General features: G+C 34.6%; 1 protein-coding gene across 27 annotated transcripts in view; it reads left to right on the top strand.

Moving 5' to 3' along the window:
• Nucleotides 1–16820, top strand: part of LOC130622996 (uncharacterized) — a 61316-nt gene that overhangs the window by 25711 nt on the left and 18785 nt on the right. For 3 of the 27 annotated variants that reach the window (XM_057438469.1, XM_057438482.1, XM_057438472.1), the window contains 4 exons: nucleotides 377–400; nucleotides 3874–3897; nucleotides 7370–7393; nucleotides 10866–10889. In XM_057438469.1, the coding sequence (XP_057294452.1) occupies nucleotides 377–400; nucleotides 3874–3897; nucleotides 7370–7393; nucleotides 10866–10889 (96 nt within the window). The remainder of the gene's footprint in view (nucleotides 1–376; nucleotides 401–3873; nucleotides 3898–7369; nucleotides 7394–10865; nucleotides 10890–16820) is intronic. The other 24 variants (XM_057438489.1, XM_057438484.1, XM_057438473.1 and 21 more) reach the window with 10 other exon arrangements.

Raw genomic sequence — 16820 nt, 5'->3', positions numbered from 1 at the left:
GAAAATATATAAGAACGTGTGCTTCTCATGAACAGTTTCAAAGGAAATTATGTCTAAATGATCATCTTATTTGATGACATCCTTAACCCGTGTGTTACAAATCGGGTGAATTGACCTAACTGTAAGTAATTAGTCGCCTTTTGTTCCCAAGTGGTCCTGAGTTACCAGTGCACGAGATAACGTCAGTTTTTTCTAATTGTTTCCAAGTTATCCCACCTTCAATGTCACTGCATAATGGCTTCACTAATTAAAACTCATTGAAGGTGAACTAATGCTTTGACGGAAAAAAGATAAGAGAACTATAAAATCAATGTAAGGCACATCGATGACTTTTCATGTTCTTGTTCACGGTGCTAATGATTTTATTTCATTTTAGGTGCAACTAGCCCTAAACATTTTGGTAAGGTTTACAACTTTTTATTCTACTTTTTCTTATTTATTTATTTATTTATATGTTTTAACATAATATAGTCCGTAGCCTGTTCTTTCTATATCGAAATTCGTGTGGCCAGGGCACCACTTTGCCCTCGCGTACAAGTTGCTTGAATGTGCAATACTTAGCTACACAAAAAAGAATTAAAAATAGTATACCAGTACGAATTGCTAAAAGTTGAGCACATTTTCATATTCTATTCCTCAAAATGTTACTATGTAACGAAAGGCTTCGTAAAGAATAAAATATTTTTAGTATATACCTGTATATAAACCTGGAAACAACCCTTTATATGTCAACATAAAGTCAAACCACCCAAGTTCAATTCTTCGAGCGATTCCGGAAATGATTACAACGCGAATCCGTGAAACATCTTGTGACGAAACAACCTGTAATAATGTGAAACTGCAATATGAAGATGCACTTTCTGCTAGCGGTTTTAAACACACAGTGATGCACAACAACGAACAGACAGAACGACGTAACAGGAATAGGAAAGTCATCTGGTTCAATCCACCCTATAGCATGAACGTAAAAACATATGTTGGCAAGGAGTTTTTAAAAATCGTTAAAAAACACTTCAAAGAAACACACAAGTGCTACAAGATCCGTAACAAAAAAACGTTATTACTTAGCTATTCTTGTATGCCGAACATGCAAAGCATTATAAAACGACACAATAATTGCGGATAAACCCACGTCAGGTGCAACAAAGTACTAAAATTTAGAAAAAAGGGGCTATACTCACATTAGCAACAATTAGCGCAGCTTAAGAGGTTGGATTTAACCCAATAGCCAAAAATTCTAAGTCTCGAATCCTCTGTGACCGAACATAATATGTTGTGGAGGAACATGTTTTGAACGGAAATGTTGCGAACGAATATGCTGTGAACGAACACGTTGTGAAATCAGCGTCACAGGTCATATCCCTCACTGTATACTTTTTTACCTCGGTACGCGTCGTCCCTGTTAAGGCGTCCGTATTTTCAGCTGTCACAAATGTCTATATCTGTTCCATCTGTTCCGCAAAGTACATCGAGTATTTGCTTGCAAATGGCGAGAATGTTTAACCATCATTTTTTTATATCAAGTTCATTGCACTCTTTACATATGTGCAAAGGAGCTTATTCGTTCCTTAAAGTTCTCGGTTCGAAATACAAATTTTGTCTGCCGGCGTGTTTCAAAATTCAAAATGGCAATTATTACGTTATACGACAAGATGGAAAACTTGCTTGACAGACGAACATGCAAAGCATTATAAAACGACACAATAGGAAAGTTTTAAACAAAGAAACTCCTACACAGCAACCTTGTAATATATACCATAGATTACAAACGATGTTCAATAGAACAGGGTGGCCACTTCTCGTAAAATCTACTGAATAACCTGGAAAATGAATCCCTCCTTCAATTCTAATGAATTTAAAATTGGAATATTGATTCCTTGTAAATTTTTTTACGATGGCACATTTTGCTATTGCGCTCTAAGTGAGAACAAATTGAGCACATGTTTATCTTGCAACAGAGCTGGTGGATTATATTTACACAATATTTTTTATAAAGAACAACACCCGTTCTTCAGAATAAAAAAGGCTTTGGCTTTTTAGTACTTCTTTATTTTGCTTCAAACCCATTACATTATATGTAATGTTTTTTATAAATTTTTCAAAATTCGCGAGTTGATACTGTTTGTCAACTTTTCAAAATGGCCGAAAAAGAGCTATTGACTCAATACTTTTTTGAGGGAGTGTAGAAATGGAGAAAAACGTCGTTTTATTAAAACTACAAGATGGTATTTTTTATGCCATGAAAAAATCTCCAAAATATGTAATTGTTTTTATACATTTTTCAGAATACGCGAGTTGATGCTATTTGCCACCTTTTACAAAAAAAAAGAGCCATTGTCTCAATATTTTTGTGAGTGAGTGTTGATATGAAAAAGGCTGGTCCACAGCAGCAATAATCTGTTTCAGGCTCAGTGTTGAGCCCCGTTAGCACGTGTCAGACTACTGCCAGAGATGGAGATCATTGCTTGCTTATTGTTAAAATATTTTTTAGAACTTTTACGTTGTGATAAATTTATTTTATGTGTGCCTGTTGATACAGTTTGAATTACCTTGTTGTTTTGTTATGCCACTGTTTACTAGTCGTGTTTAATTGTTAGTACATTTTTAAATGCTGGTAAAAAGGAATTTTTTATATTTTCATACACACTCTCTGTAGAATCATCAGACAACTTTTATCATAACTGCAAACACTATTTTATTATTAATTCATCGCTTTTAATTTGTTTCTAATCTACACAAAAACACTAAAATAATTATGCTAAAGTAAATTAGGCATATAATTTCTAGGGTGACTAACAGGTTGACCCAGCCCTTAAAATAGCATTGTAAGTCAAAATTCGTGTTTGTAGAAATACCTAAACTCTTAATTTCCGTCTTCGAAATTAAAAATAAAATGGTAAAACAGCTCGAAGCAATTAGAAATAATATACCGGTACGAATTGCTAAAAGTTGGACAGATTTTCCATAAAAATTTGATTTCTTGCGAAGAAAATTAAGTATCATATTCTAACCTCAAAATGTTACTATGTAAAGAAAAGCTTCGTAAAAAATAAAATATTTTTATTATATACCTGTTTTATATTATTATTTGCTTTTGCTTGTTGAGAAATCAAATTTAGTATGTACATAGCCAGTTTAATTCGCAAAAGTAATAAATAAAATCCAAAAGACACGAGTACTTCAAGCTGAATAATTTTATCAAAGGGTAAAGTTAAATTAGAAATAAATTACGTATCAACAAGATACAATAGGGTTAATTTTATTATTTAAACTTCGTGACGGGTTTTTAAAAGCTGTAGCAGCATAACATTACGTGTTTTTGACAAAGACTGTAAAACTAAACTACACAAGAAAGAACTGTGAGTTGATAAAGTGGCGAAAGTGCAGTGGTAAATGCTGTAAACACCTTGCTGGGTCACTTTCTTTTGTGGCTCACTAGCAATGAAGCTTTAAAAAAATATAGGGTGCTATTGTGTAGAGCTTGACACGCTGATCAAGAAAATATATAAGAACGTGTGCTTTTCATGAACAGTTTCAAAGGAAATTATGTCTAAATGATCATCTTATTTGATGACATCCTTAACCCGTGTGTTACAAATCGGGTGAATTGACCTAACTGTAAGTAATTAGTCGCCTTTTGTTCCCAAGTGGTCCTGAGTTACCAGTGCACGAGATAACGTCAGTTTTTTCTAATTGTTTCCAAGTTATCCCACCTTCAATGTCAGTGCGTAATGGCTTCACTAATTAAAACTCATTGAAGGTGAACTAATGCTTTGACGGAAAAAAGATAAGAGAACTATAAAATCAATGTAAGGCACATCGATGACTTTTCATGTTCTTGTTCACGGTGCTAATGATTTTATTTCATTTTAGGTGCAACTAGCCCTAAACATTTTGGTAAGGTTTACAACTTTTTATTCTACTTTTTCTTATTTATTTATTTATTTATATGTTTTAACATAATATAGTCCGTAGCCTGTTCTTTCTATATCGAAATTCGTGTGGCCAGGGCACCACTTTGCCCTCGCGTACAAGTTGCTTGAATGTGCAATACTTAGCTACACAAAAAAGAATTAAAAATAGTATACCAGTACGAATTGCTAAAAGTTGAGCACATTTTCATATTCTATTCCTCAAAATGTTACTATGTAACGAAAGGCTTCGTAAAGAATAAAATATTTTTAGTATATACCTGTATATAAACCTGGAAACAACCCTTTATATGTCAACATAAAGTCAAACCACCCAAGTTCAATTCTTCGAGCGATTCCGGAAATGATTACAACGCGAATCCGTGAAACATCTTGTGACGAAACAACCTGTAATAATGTGAAACTGCAATATGAAGATGCACTTTCTGCTAGCGGTTTTAAACACACAGTGATGCACAACAACGAACAGACAGAACGACGTAACAGGAATAGGAAAGTCATCTGGTTCAATCCACCCTATAGCATGAACGTAAAAACATATGTTGGCAAGGAGTTTTTAAAAATCGTTAAAAAACACTTCAAAGAAACACACAAGTGCTACAAGATCCGTAACAAAAAAACGTTATAACTTAGCTATTCTTGTATGCCGAACATGCAAAGCATTATAAAACGACACAATAATTGCGGATAAACCCACGTCAGGTGCAACAAAGTACTAAAATTTAGAAAAAAGGGGCTATACTCACATTAGCAACAATTAGCGCAGCTTAAGAGGTTGGATTTAACCCAATAGCCAAAAATTCTAAGTCTCGAATCCTCTGTGACCGAACATAATATGTTGTGGAGGAACATGTTTTGAACGGAAATGTTGCGAACGAATATGCTGTGAACGAACACGTTGTGAAATCAGCGTCACAGGTCATATCCCTCACTGTATACTTTTTTACCTCGGTACGCGCCGTCCCTGTTAAGGCGTCCGTATTTTCAGCTGTCACAAATGTCTATATCTGTTCCATCTGTTCCGCAAAGTACATCGAGTATTTGCTTGCAAATGGCGAGAATGTTTAACCATCATTTTTTTATATCAAGTTCATTGCACTCTTTACATATGTGCAAAGGAGCTTATTCGTTCCTTAAAGTTCTCGGTTCGAAATACAAATTTTGTCTGCCGGCGTGTTTAAAAATTCAAAATGGCAATTATTACGTTATACGACAAGATGGAAAACTTGCTTGACAGACGAACATGCAAAGCATTATAAAACGACACAATAGGAAAGTTTTAAACAAAGAAACTCCTACACAGCAACCTTGTAATATATACCATAGATTACAAACGATGTTCAATAGAACAGGGTGGCCACTTCTCGTAAAATCTACTGAATAACCTGGAAAATGAATCCCCCCTTCAATTCTAATGAATTTAAAATTGGAATATTGATTCCTTGTAAATTTTTTTACGATGGCACATTTTGCTATTGCGCTCTAAGTGAGAACAAATTGAGCACATGTTTATCTTGCAACAGAGCTGGTGGATTATATTTACACAATATTTTTTATAAAGAACAACACCCGTTCTTCAGAATAAAAAAGGCTTTGGCTTTTTAGTACTTCTTTATTTTGCTTCAAACCCATTACATTATATGTAATGTTTTTTATAAATTTTTCAAAATTCGCGAGTTGATACTGTTTGTCAACTTTTCAAAATGGCCGAAAAAGAGCTATTGACTCAATACTTTTTTGAGGGAGTGTAGAAATGGAGGAAAAAGTCGTTTTATTAAACCTACAAGATGGTATTTTTTATGCCATGAAAAAATCTCCAAAATATGTAATTGTTTTTATACATTTTTCAGAATACGCGAGTTGATGCTATTTGCCACCTTTTACAAAAAAAAAGAGCCATTGTCTCAATATTTTTGTGAGTGAGTGTTGATATGAAAAAGGCTGGTCCACAGCAGCAATAATCTGTTTCAGGCTCAGTGTTGAGCCCCGTTAGCACGTGTCAGACTACTGCCAGAGATGGAGATCTCTGCCTGCTTATTGTTAAAATATTTTTTAGAACTTTTACGTTGTGATAAATTTATTTTATGTGTGCCTATTGATACAGTTTGAATTACCTTGTTGTTTTGTTATGCCACTGTTTACTAGTCGTGTTTAATTGTTAGTACATTTTTAAATGCTGGTAAAAAGGAATTTTTTATATTTTCATACACACTCTCTGTAGAATCATCAGACAACTTTTATCATAACTGCAAACACTATTTTATTATCAATTCATAGCTTTTAATTTGTTTCTAATCTACACAAAAACACTAAAATAATTATGCTAAAGTAAATTAGGCATATAATTTCTAGGGTGACTAACAGGTTGACCCAGCCCTTAAAATAGCATTGTAAGTCAAAATTCGTGTTTGTAGAATTACCTAAACTCTTAATTTCCGTCTTCGAAATTAAAAATAAAATGGTAAAACAGCTCGAAGCAATTAGAAATAATATACCGGTACGAATTGCTAAAAGTTGGACAGATTTTCCATAAAAATTTGATTTCTTGCGAAGAAAATTAAGTATCATATTCTAACCTCAAAATGTTACTATGTAAAGAAAAGCTTCGTAAAAAATAAAATATTTTTATTATATACCTGTTTTATATTATTATTTGCTTTTGGCTGTTGAGAAATCAAATTTAGTATGTACATAGCCAGTTTAATTCGCAAAAGTAATAAATAAAATCCAAAAGACACGAGTACTTCAAGCTGAATAATTTTATCAAAGGGTAAAGTTAAATTAGAAATAAATTACGTATCAACAAGATACAATAGGGTTAATTTTATTATTTAAACTTCGTGACGGGTTTTTAAAAGCTGTAGCAGCATAACATTACGTGTTTTTGACAAAGACTGTAAAACTAAACTACACAAGAAAGAACTGTGAGTTGATAAAGTGGCGAAAGTGCAGTGGTAAATGCTGTAAAAACTTGCTGGGTCACTTTCTTTTGTGGCTCACTAGCAATGAAGCTTTAAAAAAATATAGGGTGCTATTGTGTAGAGCTTGACACGCTGATCAAGAAAATATATAAGAACGTGTGCTTTTCATGAACAGTTTCAAAGGAAATTATGTCTAAATGATCATCTTATTTGATGACATCCTTAACCCGTGTGTTACAAATCGGGTGAATTGACCTAACTGTAAGTAATTAGTCGCCTTTTGTTCCCAAGTGGTCCTGAGTTACCAGTGCACGAGATAACGTCAGTTTTTTCTAATTGTTTCCAAGTTATCCCACCTTCAATGTCAGTGCGTAATGGCTTCACTAATTAAAACTCATTGAAGGTGAACTAATGCTTTGACGGAAAAAAGATAAGAGAACTATAAAATCAATGTAAGGCACATCGATGACTTTTCATGTTCTTGTTCACGGTGCTAATGATTTTATTTCATTTTAGGTGCAACTAGCCCTAAACATTTTGGTAAGGTTTACAACTTTTTATTCTACTTTTTCTTATTTATTTATTTATTTATATGTTTTAACATAATATAGTCCGTAGCCTGTTCTTTCTATATCGAAATTCGTGTGGCCAGGGCACCACTTTGCCCTCGCGTACAAGTTGCTTGAATGTGCAATACTTAGCTACACAAAAAAGAATTAAAAATAGTATACCAGTACGAATTGCTAAAAGTTGAGCACATTTTCATATTCTATTCCTCAAAATGTTACTATGTAACGAAAGGCTTCGTAAAGAATAAAATATTTTTAGTATATACCTGTATATAAACCTGGAAACAACCCTTTATATGTCAACATAAAGTCAAACCACCCAAGTTCAATTCTTCGAGCGATTCCGGAAATGATTACAACGCGAATCCGTGAAACATCTTGTGACGAAACAACCTGTAATAATGTGAAACTGCAATATGAAGATGCACTTTCTGCTAGCGGTTTTAAACACACAGTGATGCACAACAACGAACAGACAGAACGACGTAACAGGAATAGGAAAGTCATCTGGTTCAATCCACCCTATAGCATGAACGTAAAAACATATGTTGGCAAGGAGTTTTTAAAAATCGTTAAAAAACACTTCAAAGAAACACACAAGTGCTACAAGATCCGTAACAAAAAAACGTTATAACTTAGCTATTCTTGTATGCCGAACATGCAAAGCATTATAAAACGACACAATAATTGCGGATAAACCCACGTCAGGTGCAACAAAGTACTAAAATTTAGAAAAAAGGAGCTATACTCACATTAGCAACAATTAGCGCAGCTTAAGAGGTTGGATTTAACCCAATAGCCAAAAATTCTAAGTCTCGAATCCTCTGTGACCGAACATATTATGTTGTGGAGGAACATGTTTTGAACGGAAATGTTGCGAACGAATATGCTGTGAACGAACACGTTGTGAAATCAGCGTCACAGGTCATATCCCTCACTGTATACTTTTTTACCTCGGTACGCGCCGTCCCTGTTAAGGCGTCCGTATTTTCAGCTGTCACAAATGTCTATATCTGTTCCATCTGTTCCGCAAAGTACATCGAGTATTTGCTTGCAAATGGCGAGAATGTTTAACCATCATTTTTTTATATCAAGTTCATTGCACTCTTTACATATGTGCAAAGGAGTTTATTCGTTCCTTAAAGTTCTCGGTTCGAAATACAAATTTTGTCTGCCGCCGTGTTTAAAAATTCAAAATGGCAATTATTACGTTATACGACAAGATGGAAAACTTGCTTGACAGACGAACATGCAAAGCATTATAAAACGACACAATAGGAAAGTTTTAAACAAAGAAACTCCTACACAGCAACCTTGTAATATATACCATAGATTACAAACGATGTTCAATAGAACAGGGTGGCCACTTCTCGTAAAATCTACTGAATAACCTGGAAAATGAATCCCCCCTTCAATTCTAATGAATTTAAAATTGGAATATTGATTCCTTGTAAATTTTTTTACGATGGCACATTTTGCTATTGCGCTCTAAGTGAGAACAAATTGAGCACATGTTTATCTTGCAACAGAGCTGGTGGATTATATTTACACAATATTTTTTATAAAGAACAACACCCGTTCTTCAGAATAAAAAAGGCTTTGGCTTTTTAGTACTTCTTTATTTTGCTTCAAACCCATTACATTATATGTAATGTTTTTTATAAATTTTTCAAAATTCGCGAGTTGATACTGTTTGTCAACTTTTCAAAATGGCCGAAAAAGAGCTATTGACTCAATACTTTTTTGAGGGAGTGTAGAAATGGAGGAAAAAGTCGTTTTATTAAACCTACAAGATGGTATTTTTTATGCCATGAAAAAATCTCCAAAATATGTAATTGTTTTTATACATTTTTCAGAATACGCGAGTTGATGCTATTTGCCACCTTTTACAAAAAAAAAGAGCCATTGTCTCAATATTTTTGTGAGTGAGTGTTGATATGAAAAAGGCTGGTCCACAGCAGCAATAATCTGTTTCAGGCTCAGTGTTGAGCCCCGTTAGCACGTGTCAGACTACTGCCAGAGATGGAGATCTCTGCCTGCTTATTGTTAAAATATTTTTTAGAACTTTTACGTTGTGATAAATTTATTTTATGTGTGCCTATTGATACAGTTTGAATTACCTTGTTGTTTTGTTATGCCACTGTTTACTAGTCGTGTTTAATTGTTAGTACATTTTTAAATGCTGGTAAAAAGGAATTTTTTATATTTTCATACACACTCTCTGTAGAATCATCAGACAACTTTTATCATAACTGCAAACACTATTTTATTATCAATTCATAGCTTTTAATTTGTTTCTAATCTACACAAAAACACTAAAATAATTATGCTAAAGTAAATTAGGCATATAATTTCTAGGGTGACTAACAGGTTGACCCAGCCCTTAAAATAGCATTGTAAGTCAAAATTCGTGTTTGTAGAATTACCTAAACTCTTAATTTCCGTCTTCGAAATTAAAAATAAAATGGTAAAACAGCTCGAAGCAATTAGAAATAATATACCGGTACGAATTGCTAAAAGTTGGACAGATTTTCCATAAAAATTTGATTTCTTGCGAAGAAAATTAAGTATCATATTCTAACCTCAAAATGTTACTATGTAAAGAAAAGCTTCGTAAAAAATAAAATATTTTTATTATATACCTGTTTTATATTATTATTTGCTTTTGGCTGTTGAGAAATCAAATTTAGTATGTACATAGCCAGTTTAATTCGCAAAAGTAATAAATAAAATCCAAAAGACACGAGTACTTCAAGCTGAATAATTTTATCAAAGGGTAAAGTTAAATTAGAAATAAATTACGTATCAACAAGATACAATAGGGTTAATTTTATTATTTAAACTTCGTGACGGGTTTTTAAAAGCTGTAGCAGCATAACATTACGTGTTTTTGACAAAGACTGTAAAACTAAACTACACAAGAAAGAACTGTGAGTTGATAAAGTGGCGAAAGTGCAGTGGTAAATGCTGTAAAAACTTGCTGGGTCACTTTCTTTTGTGGCTCACTAGCAATGAAGCTTTAAAAAAATATAGGGTGCTATTGTGTAGAGCTTGACACGCTGATCAAGAAAATATATAAGAACGTGTGCTTTTCATGAACAGTTTCAAAGGAAATTATGTCTAAATGATCATCTTATTTGATGACATCCTTAACCCGTGTGTTACAAATCGGGTGAATTGACCTAACTGTAAGTAATTAGTCGCCTTTTGTTCCCAAGTGGTCCTGAGTTACAAGTGCACGAGATAACGTCAGTTTTTTCTAATTGTTTCCAAGTTATCCCACCTTCAATGTCAGTGCGTAATGGCTTCACTAATTAAAACTCATTGAAGGTGAACTAATGCTTTGACGGAAAAAAGATAAGAGAACTATAAAATCAATGTAAGGCACATCGATGACTTTTCATGTTCTTGTTCACGGTGCTAATGATTTTATTTCATTTTAGGTGCAACTAGCCCTAAACATTTTGGTAAGGTTTACAACTTTTTATTCTACTTTTTCTTATTTATTTATTTATTTATATGTTTTAACATAATATAGTCCGTAGCCTGTTCTTTCTATATCGAAATTCGTGTGGCCAGGGCACCACTTTGCCCTCGCGTACAAGTTGCTTGAATGTGCAATACTTAGCTACACAAAAAAGAATTAAAAATAGTATACCAGTACGAATTGCTAAAAGTTGAGCACATTTTCATATTCTATTCCTCAAAATGTTACTATGTAACGAAAGGCTTCGTAAAGAATAAAATATTTTTAGTATATACCTGTATATAAACCTGGAAACAACCCTTTATATGTCAACATAAAGTCAAACCACCCAAGTTCAATTCTTCGAGCGATTCCGGAAATGATTACAACGCGAATCCGTGAAACATCTTGTGACGAAACAACCTGTAATAATGTGAAACTGCAATATGAAGATGCACTTTCTGCTAGCGGTTTTAAACACACAGTGATGCACAACAACGAACAGACAGAACGACGTAACAGGAATAGGAAAGTCATCTGGTTCAATCCACCCTATAGCATGAACGTAAAAACATATGTTGGCAAGGAGTTTTTAAAAATCGTTAAAAAACACTTCAAAGAAACACACAAGTGCTACAAGATCCGTAACAAAAAAACGTTATAACTTAGCTATTCTTGTATGCCGAACATGCAAAGCATTATAAAACGACACAATAATTGCGGATAAACCCACGTCAGGTGCAACAAAGTACTAAAATTTAGAAAAAAGGGGCTATACTCACATTAGCAACAATTAGCGCAGCTTAAGAGGTTGGATTTAACCCAATAGCCAAAAATTCTAAGTCTCGAATCCTCTGTGACCGAACATATTATGTTGTGGAGGAACATGTTTTGAACGGAAATGTTGCGAACGAATATGCTGTGAACGAACACGTTGTGAAATCAGCGTCACAGGTCATATCCCTCACTGTATACTTTTTTACCTCGGTACGCGCCGTCCCTGTTAAGGCGTCCGTATTTTCAGCTGTCACAAATGTCTATATCTGTTCCATCTGTTCCGCAAAGTACATCGAGTATTTGCTTGCAAATGGCGAGAATGTTTAACCATCATTTTTTTATATCAAGTTCATTGCACTCTTTACATATGTGCAAAGGAGCTTATTCGTTCCTTAAAGTTCTCGGTTCGAAATACAAATTTTGTCTGCCGGCGTGTTTAAAAATTCAAAATGGCAATTATTACGTTATACGACAAGATGGAAAACTTGCTTGACAGACGAACATGCAAAGCATTATAAAACGACACAATAGGAAAGTTTTAAACAAAGAAACTCCTACACAGCAACCTTGTAATTGTCGAAACAAAAGCAATTGCCCATTAAGTGGCAACTGCTTAGTAACAGTATCGTTTATAAAGCTAGCGTAACGTATGGCGACAAGACAGTGATATACTTCGGTTTTATATATATGGAGTCAAAAAAGCAAGTATTTATAACAACGTTTCGATCATTTGTTTGTCTTTTCCTTCATGAAGTGTACCAGCATCATGCCGCGCACAGAAAGATTTAAAGTGATTCTTATAATTATTAAACCTAAGTCTAAACGCTGTTTTTGTACTGCCTACATATTGCATTTTACATGTTTTGCAGACAAGGCTGTAAATAACCAAGTTTGAGCCACAATTGAAATGACCCCGACGGATATTAAAATCCCTACTGTTATCTGAATTAGAAAAATTTCCACTCTTAATTAAAACACTGCAAACTTGGCACCTAGTCTTCTTGCAGCTTTGGCAAAAACCTATTTCTCCCCCACTCGGTAGCTTAGATCTTACTAAAATTTCCTTTAAAGTCTTTGCCCGACGAAACGAAATTAGGGGGGAGGGGGCAACAGAGTTTGTGTTCCTCGTCATATTCTAAAATAACGTGGGTCTTCCTGAAGATGTTATAAATATTCTTACTTAAAGCAGGATGAAAATTAGTGTAGAAAACCTCCTTCCCTAAACCCCTGTCTGTCGTTTCGACATAATGTAAACGCTCTACTAACTTGCGAATCTACAAGTTTCTTTTCATACCCTCTACAATAAAGAAGCTGAAAACACGATTTTTAAAAAACTCATCCGTGGAACAAATTCGCCTTAACCTAAGAGCCTGACTGTAAGGTGTTCCCATCAGTTTGGAGGTTTTGTTTATCTCCAATAACTAAAACATCTAAAAACTGTATCGAATCCCTGGAAAATTTATGGGTGAGTTTAATTGTAGGGTGTAAGCTATTGAGATATTGAATAAACTCCTCCAGTTGCTCTTCGCCATGTTCCCAGATTAAAAAGATATTATCAATATAACTCCACCAAACCCACGGCTTAAGATGGTAATTTTTTAAAACTTCTTCTTCTAAATTTCCCATAAAAAGAATAGCATATGGAGGAGCAAATTTAGTGCCAGTAGCTGTTCCTTCTTTTTGTCTAAATGTCTTATTATTGTGTTCAAAAAATTTTTTTTATAAAACAATATCAGCTAGATTAACTAAAGAGTCAGTACTGACAGATTTCTCATCTCTACCGTATAATGCCTTCCTTATGGCCTTTAAACTGTCCTCATGTATCCCTACTGGGATCCCTACTGGGATTAAGTCCCACAACATCAATAGTACAGAAATTGTCATTGTGAGCCAGAGGTGGCAACTCTCTCAATTTACATAAAAAGGTATTCGTATTTTAGATGTAAGATTTAATTTTCCTAGAAAGAGGCTGTAGGTGAAAGTCAAGAAAAGAAGAACTTCTCTCTGTCAAATATTCACAGTTTGAGATAACTGGCCTGACCTGGGACAGAAGATAAGTTTGTGTATTTTTGGTAATAAATAAAACCTACCTAACCGGGGTTCATTGACCATAAGATACTGAGGTGTATTATTATCAATTTATTATCAAAGTGCATTAGAAATCAGTTTCCGCAGGCCTGGTAAAGGATCTTGGCTACACTTTTTGTACACGTTCTCATTGGATAATTGCCTCCCCGCCTCCTTAAGATAATCTTCCCTATCCCACACGACTACCCCAGATCCTTTATTAGCTGGTTTGATAACGATAGACATATCAGAACGGAGACTCATAAGCGACATGAAATTTAATTGGTGTGGTGGCATACCACTTGGAATTAAGGAAATAATAAACTTCATAGGATATAAATCAATTTCTTCTTGATCATCCAAAACAAAAGAGTCAATACTGTAACATGTACGGGTATCGCCAGGAATCTGATTCAAAATTTGTTCATTTATTTTCAACGCTTTTTCGTTTGTTGGAGTTAAGATGACACAACATCTAATTTACTAAAGATAGAATTAACAATATTTTCATTAGGTTGCAGAACATATTTATGGGGAATTTCAATACAACCTTGATTTGGATCATCTGTTTTTTTGTGGCACCTGACCACTACCAAGGTTTAAAAGAAATTCAGCAAAGACTTGCTCTCCTCCTATTCTCATGTTCGTGTGGATGTGGAAAATTCGAGACAAGGACCAGAGTTCCGAGCTTCTTAAACAAACTTCTACAATTTGTGCAGGTCCAGCTCTTCTGACGACAGGGAGTACTTGACGGAAATCTTCTCCCAAAAGAATAACTTTACCTGCAAAGATAATTTCACTATTACATATATCTCTAACATTCTGTCAATAGCTTCCAAAGCATATCTAGGTATCATGCTGGCTTCATCAACTATAATGATGTCTTGTCTTTTTAAAAATGCTGCATGGCGACTATTGGGTTTTATACTACATGTACAGTCGTCTAAAACAGGGACAGGTAACTTGAAAAAAAGAGTGCTGTCCACTCTCTTACCATTCTGCAATAATGCAGCAGCGATACTTGTCCAGGCACAAGTAGCAACACACAGATTTCTCGCAATAACTTCCCTAATAATGTAATTATATGTAAAAGTTTCACCTGTGTCACCTGGTCCATCTAGGAAGAAAGTATTGGCAACGTTAATGTATTATTGGTGACGGCATTTAGAATAGAATCAGCTACATGGAGTTGCTCAGCATTAATCAAAGGCCTGATATTTAGAGCATCCTGCCTCATTTCTTTAGCATTTGGCAAATCAGGAAGACTATAATCAGTAAGACGCTTACCAAATTGCTAGATAAAACCTTTAATTTTACCTAGCACCATTTGTTCTGCCTGTACTGGTGACGTAAGGGTGGTGACGTAAGTAATTCTCCATCATTGCAGCACGGAATGTTTTCCACAATTCATGTCGGTTGTTCGGTTCACCGTGAATCAATATAAAAGAAAAAGCTTTTCTTATTTTAGATGGAAAAGCATATTCCACCAACTCATTCATGGTGCGAATCCAAAGATTGTCATCAGCTAACAATCCTCGTGCTAAGCATGCATCCCTAAAAGAAGCATAAAATTTTTCTTTAAAATGTTTTAACTCGTCAAAAGACGTAGCACCAGGGACATGCAATAAAAGGACGCGCAAAAAATACCTTTCATCTTCGTTGATACTGGCATTATACATTCTACTTATTATCTTTTCAGCACCACGTTGCCCAACTACCCAACGTTTTTGTTGTTGTGTATTCCGAAAAACAGATTGGTAAGGTATTTCAGTGTACAAAAATCGTTGTCTATGCTGGTCCTCCTGATTTAATTGAAACCAGGCTGTTAAACATTGTCCTAGAGTTTTTAGCCCTGTCAGCAGCAACAGCATTGTTGCCTTCCCTGAAAAACACTTATTGGTGATTTGGAAGACGAACAGGAAGTCTTATGATAGAATGACTTTGAGTATGTATTGGAAATTCATAGAGACGCCAAGTTGTTTCATGTGCAGATACATATCTAGCATCTAAGAATGTTGTTACTTCATCATGCTCATTTCTATATGTGCAGTATCATAACTTTTGTAAATATGTTTATACAAATACTTAACACTTTTAATTGACACATGCTTCCAAATTGATATGTGTCATATATTTTTTACATAGGAAAGGGTCATAAGGCACAACCCACCTGTTATCAACATCCAAGTTTCGAATTCTTACCGTTCTTTCAATATCAGGGCGATGGTACATGGGATAACCATCTACATTGATATCGGTTCCATCATTAAATTGCTTAGGAAAATGCTTAGTACACTCACCTCTTTCATGCACGGAGATGTATTATTAAGTTGACCACATGGCCCATGGATTATATATGATTTTATTATATCATACAGTTTAGGATCTTGGTTTTGATCCGGAATCTGTGCTCAAATTAATGGGTCTATATCATCGGCATTTCGTAATTTAAACTCATTGTGTAAATGTAAAAGCATATGAATATGCCGTAAACCTCTTTTCTGAAATTCAATAACATCTACATGTGCACATAAAACACCTAATACACCGTCTTTTAAATATTTTTTCAAGGCGAGTAATTTTAATTTAAAGACCCTTGCAACAAAATCTGGTCTATCAGAAGCAGATTGACCAGGTAACAAATTAGTAACAATTTCTGGCCATTTTGGATTGCATGTAAGTTACGTTGATCTGTAGCATTTTGGAGGTGATCCAAAAGTCCTTGGTAGGACTCTGCTCGAAGCTGATTTTGATTTCGCCGAATAAATGCAAGCCGTTGGCCTTTGGCTTTAACATATGCATCTACTAAAAATTGCTAAAACAATTTGCCTGCTAGATGAAGGGCAGAAAATTCTTGCCTAATAGCAATGTGGTAAATATAGCATTCCAACTGGGTTACCCTATTTCTAACTGCAGTTGCGTACTCCCTAACATGGGCCATGTTTGGGTCCTAACCAGGCTCACCACGTGAAAATAAAATGGGATACATCATAGGATCAATATTGCATGATATATAAGAAATTTGCCGCAAAGGTTGATTACGTGGATAAACAACAATATCTTTTGCAGCAGGAGGTGCTTCAACATT

This window comes from Hydractinia symbiolongicarpus, chromosome 13 (assembly GCF_029227915.1).
Source record: "Hydractinia symbiolongicarpus strain clone_291-10 chromosome 13, HSymV2.1, whole genome shotgun sequence".
NCBI classification, from domain to species: Eukaryota; Metazoa; Cnidaria; class Hydrozoa; order Anthoathecata; family Hydractiniidae; genus Hydractinia; species Hydractinia symbiolongicarpus.
Note: the sequence above shows the minus strand (reverse complement) of the source record. Positions and strands in the feature narration are given on the sequence as shown.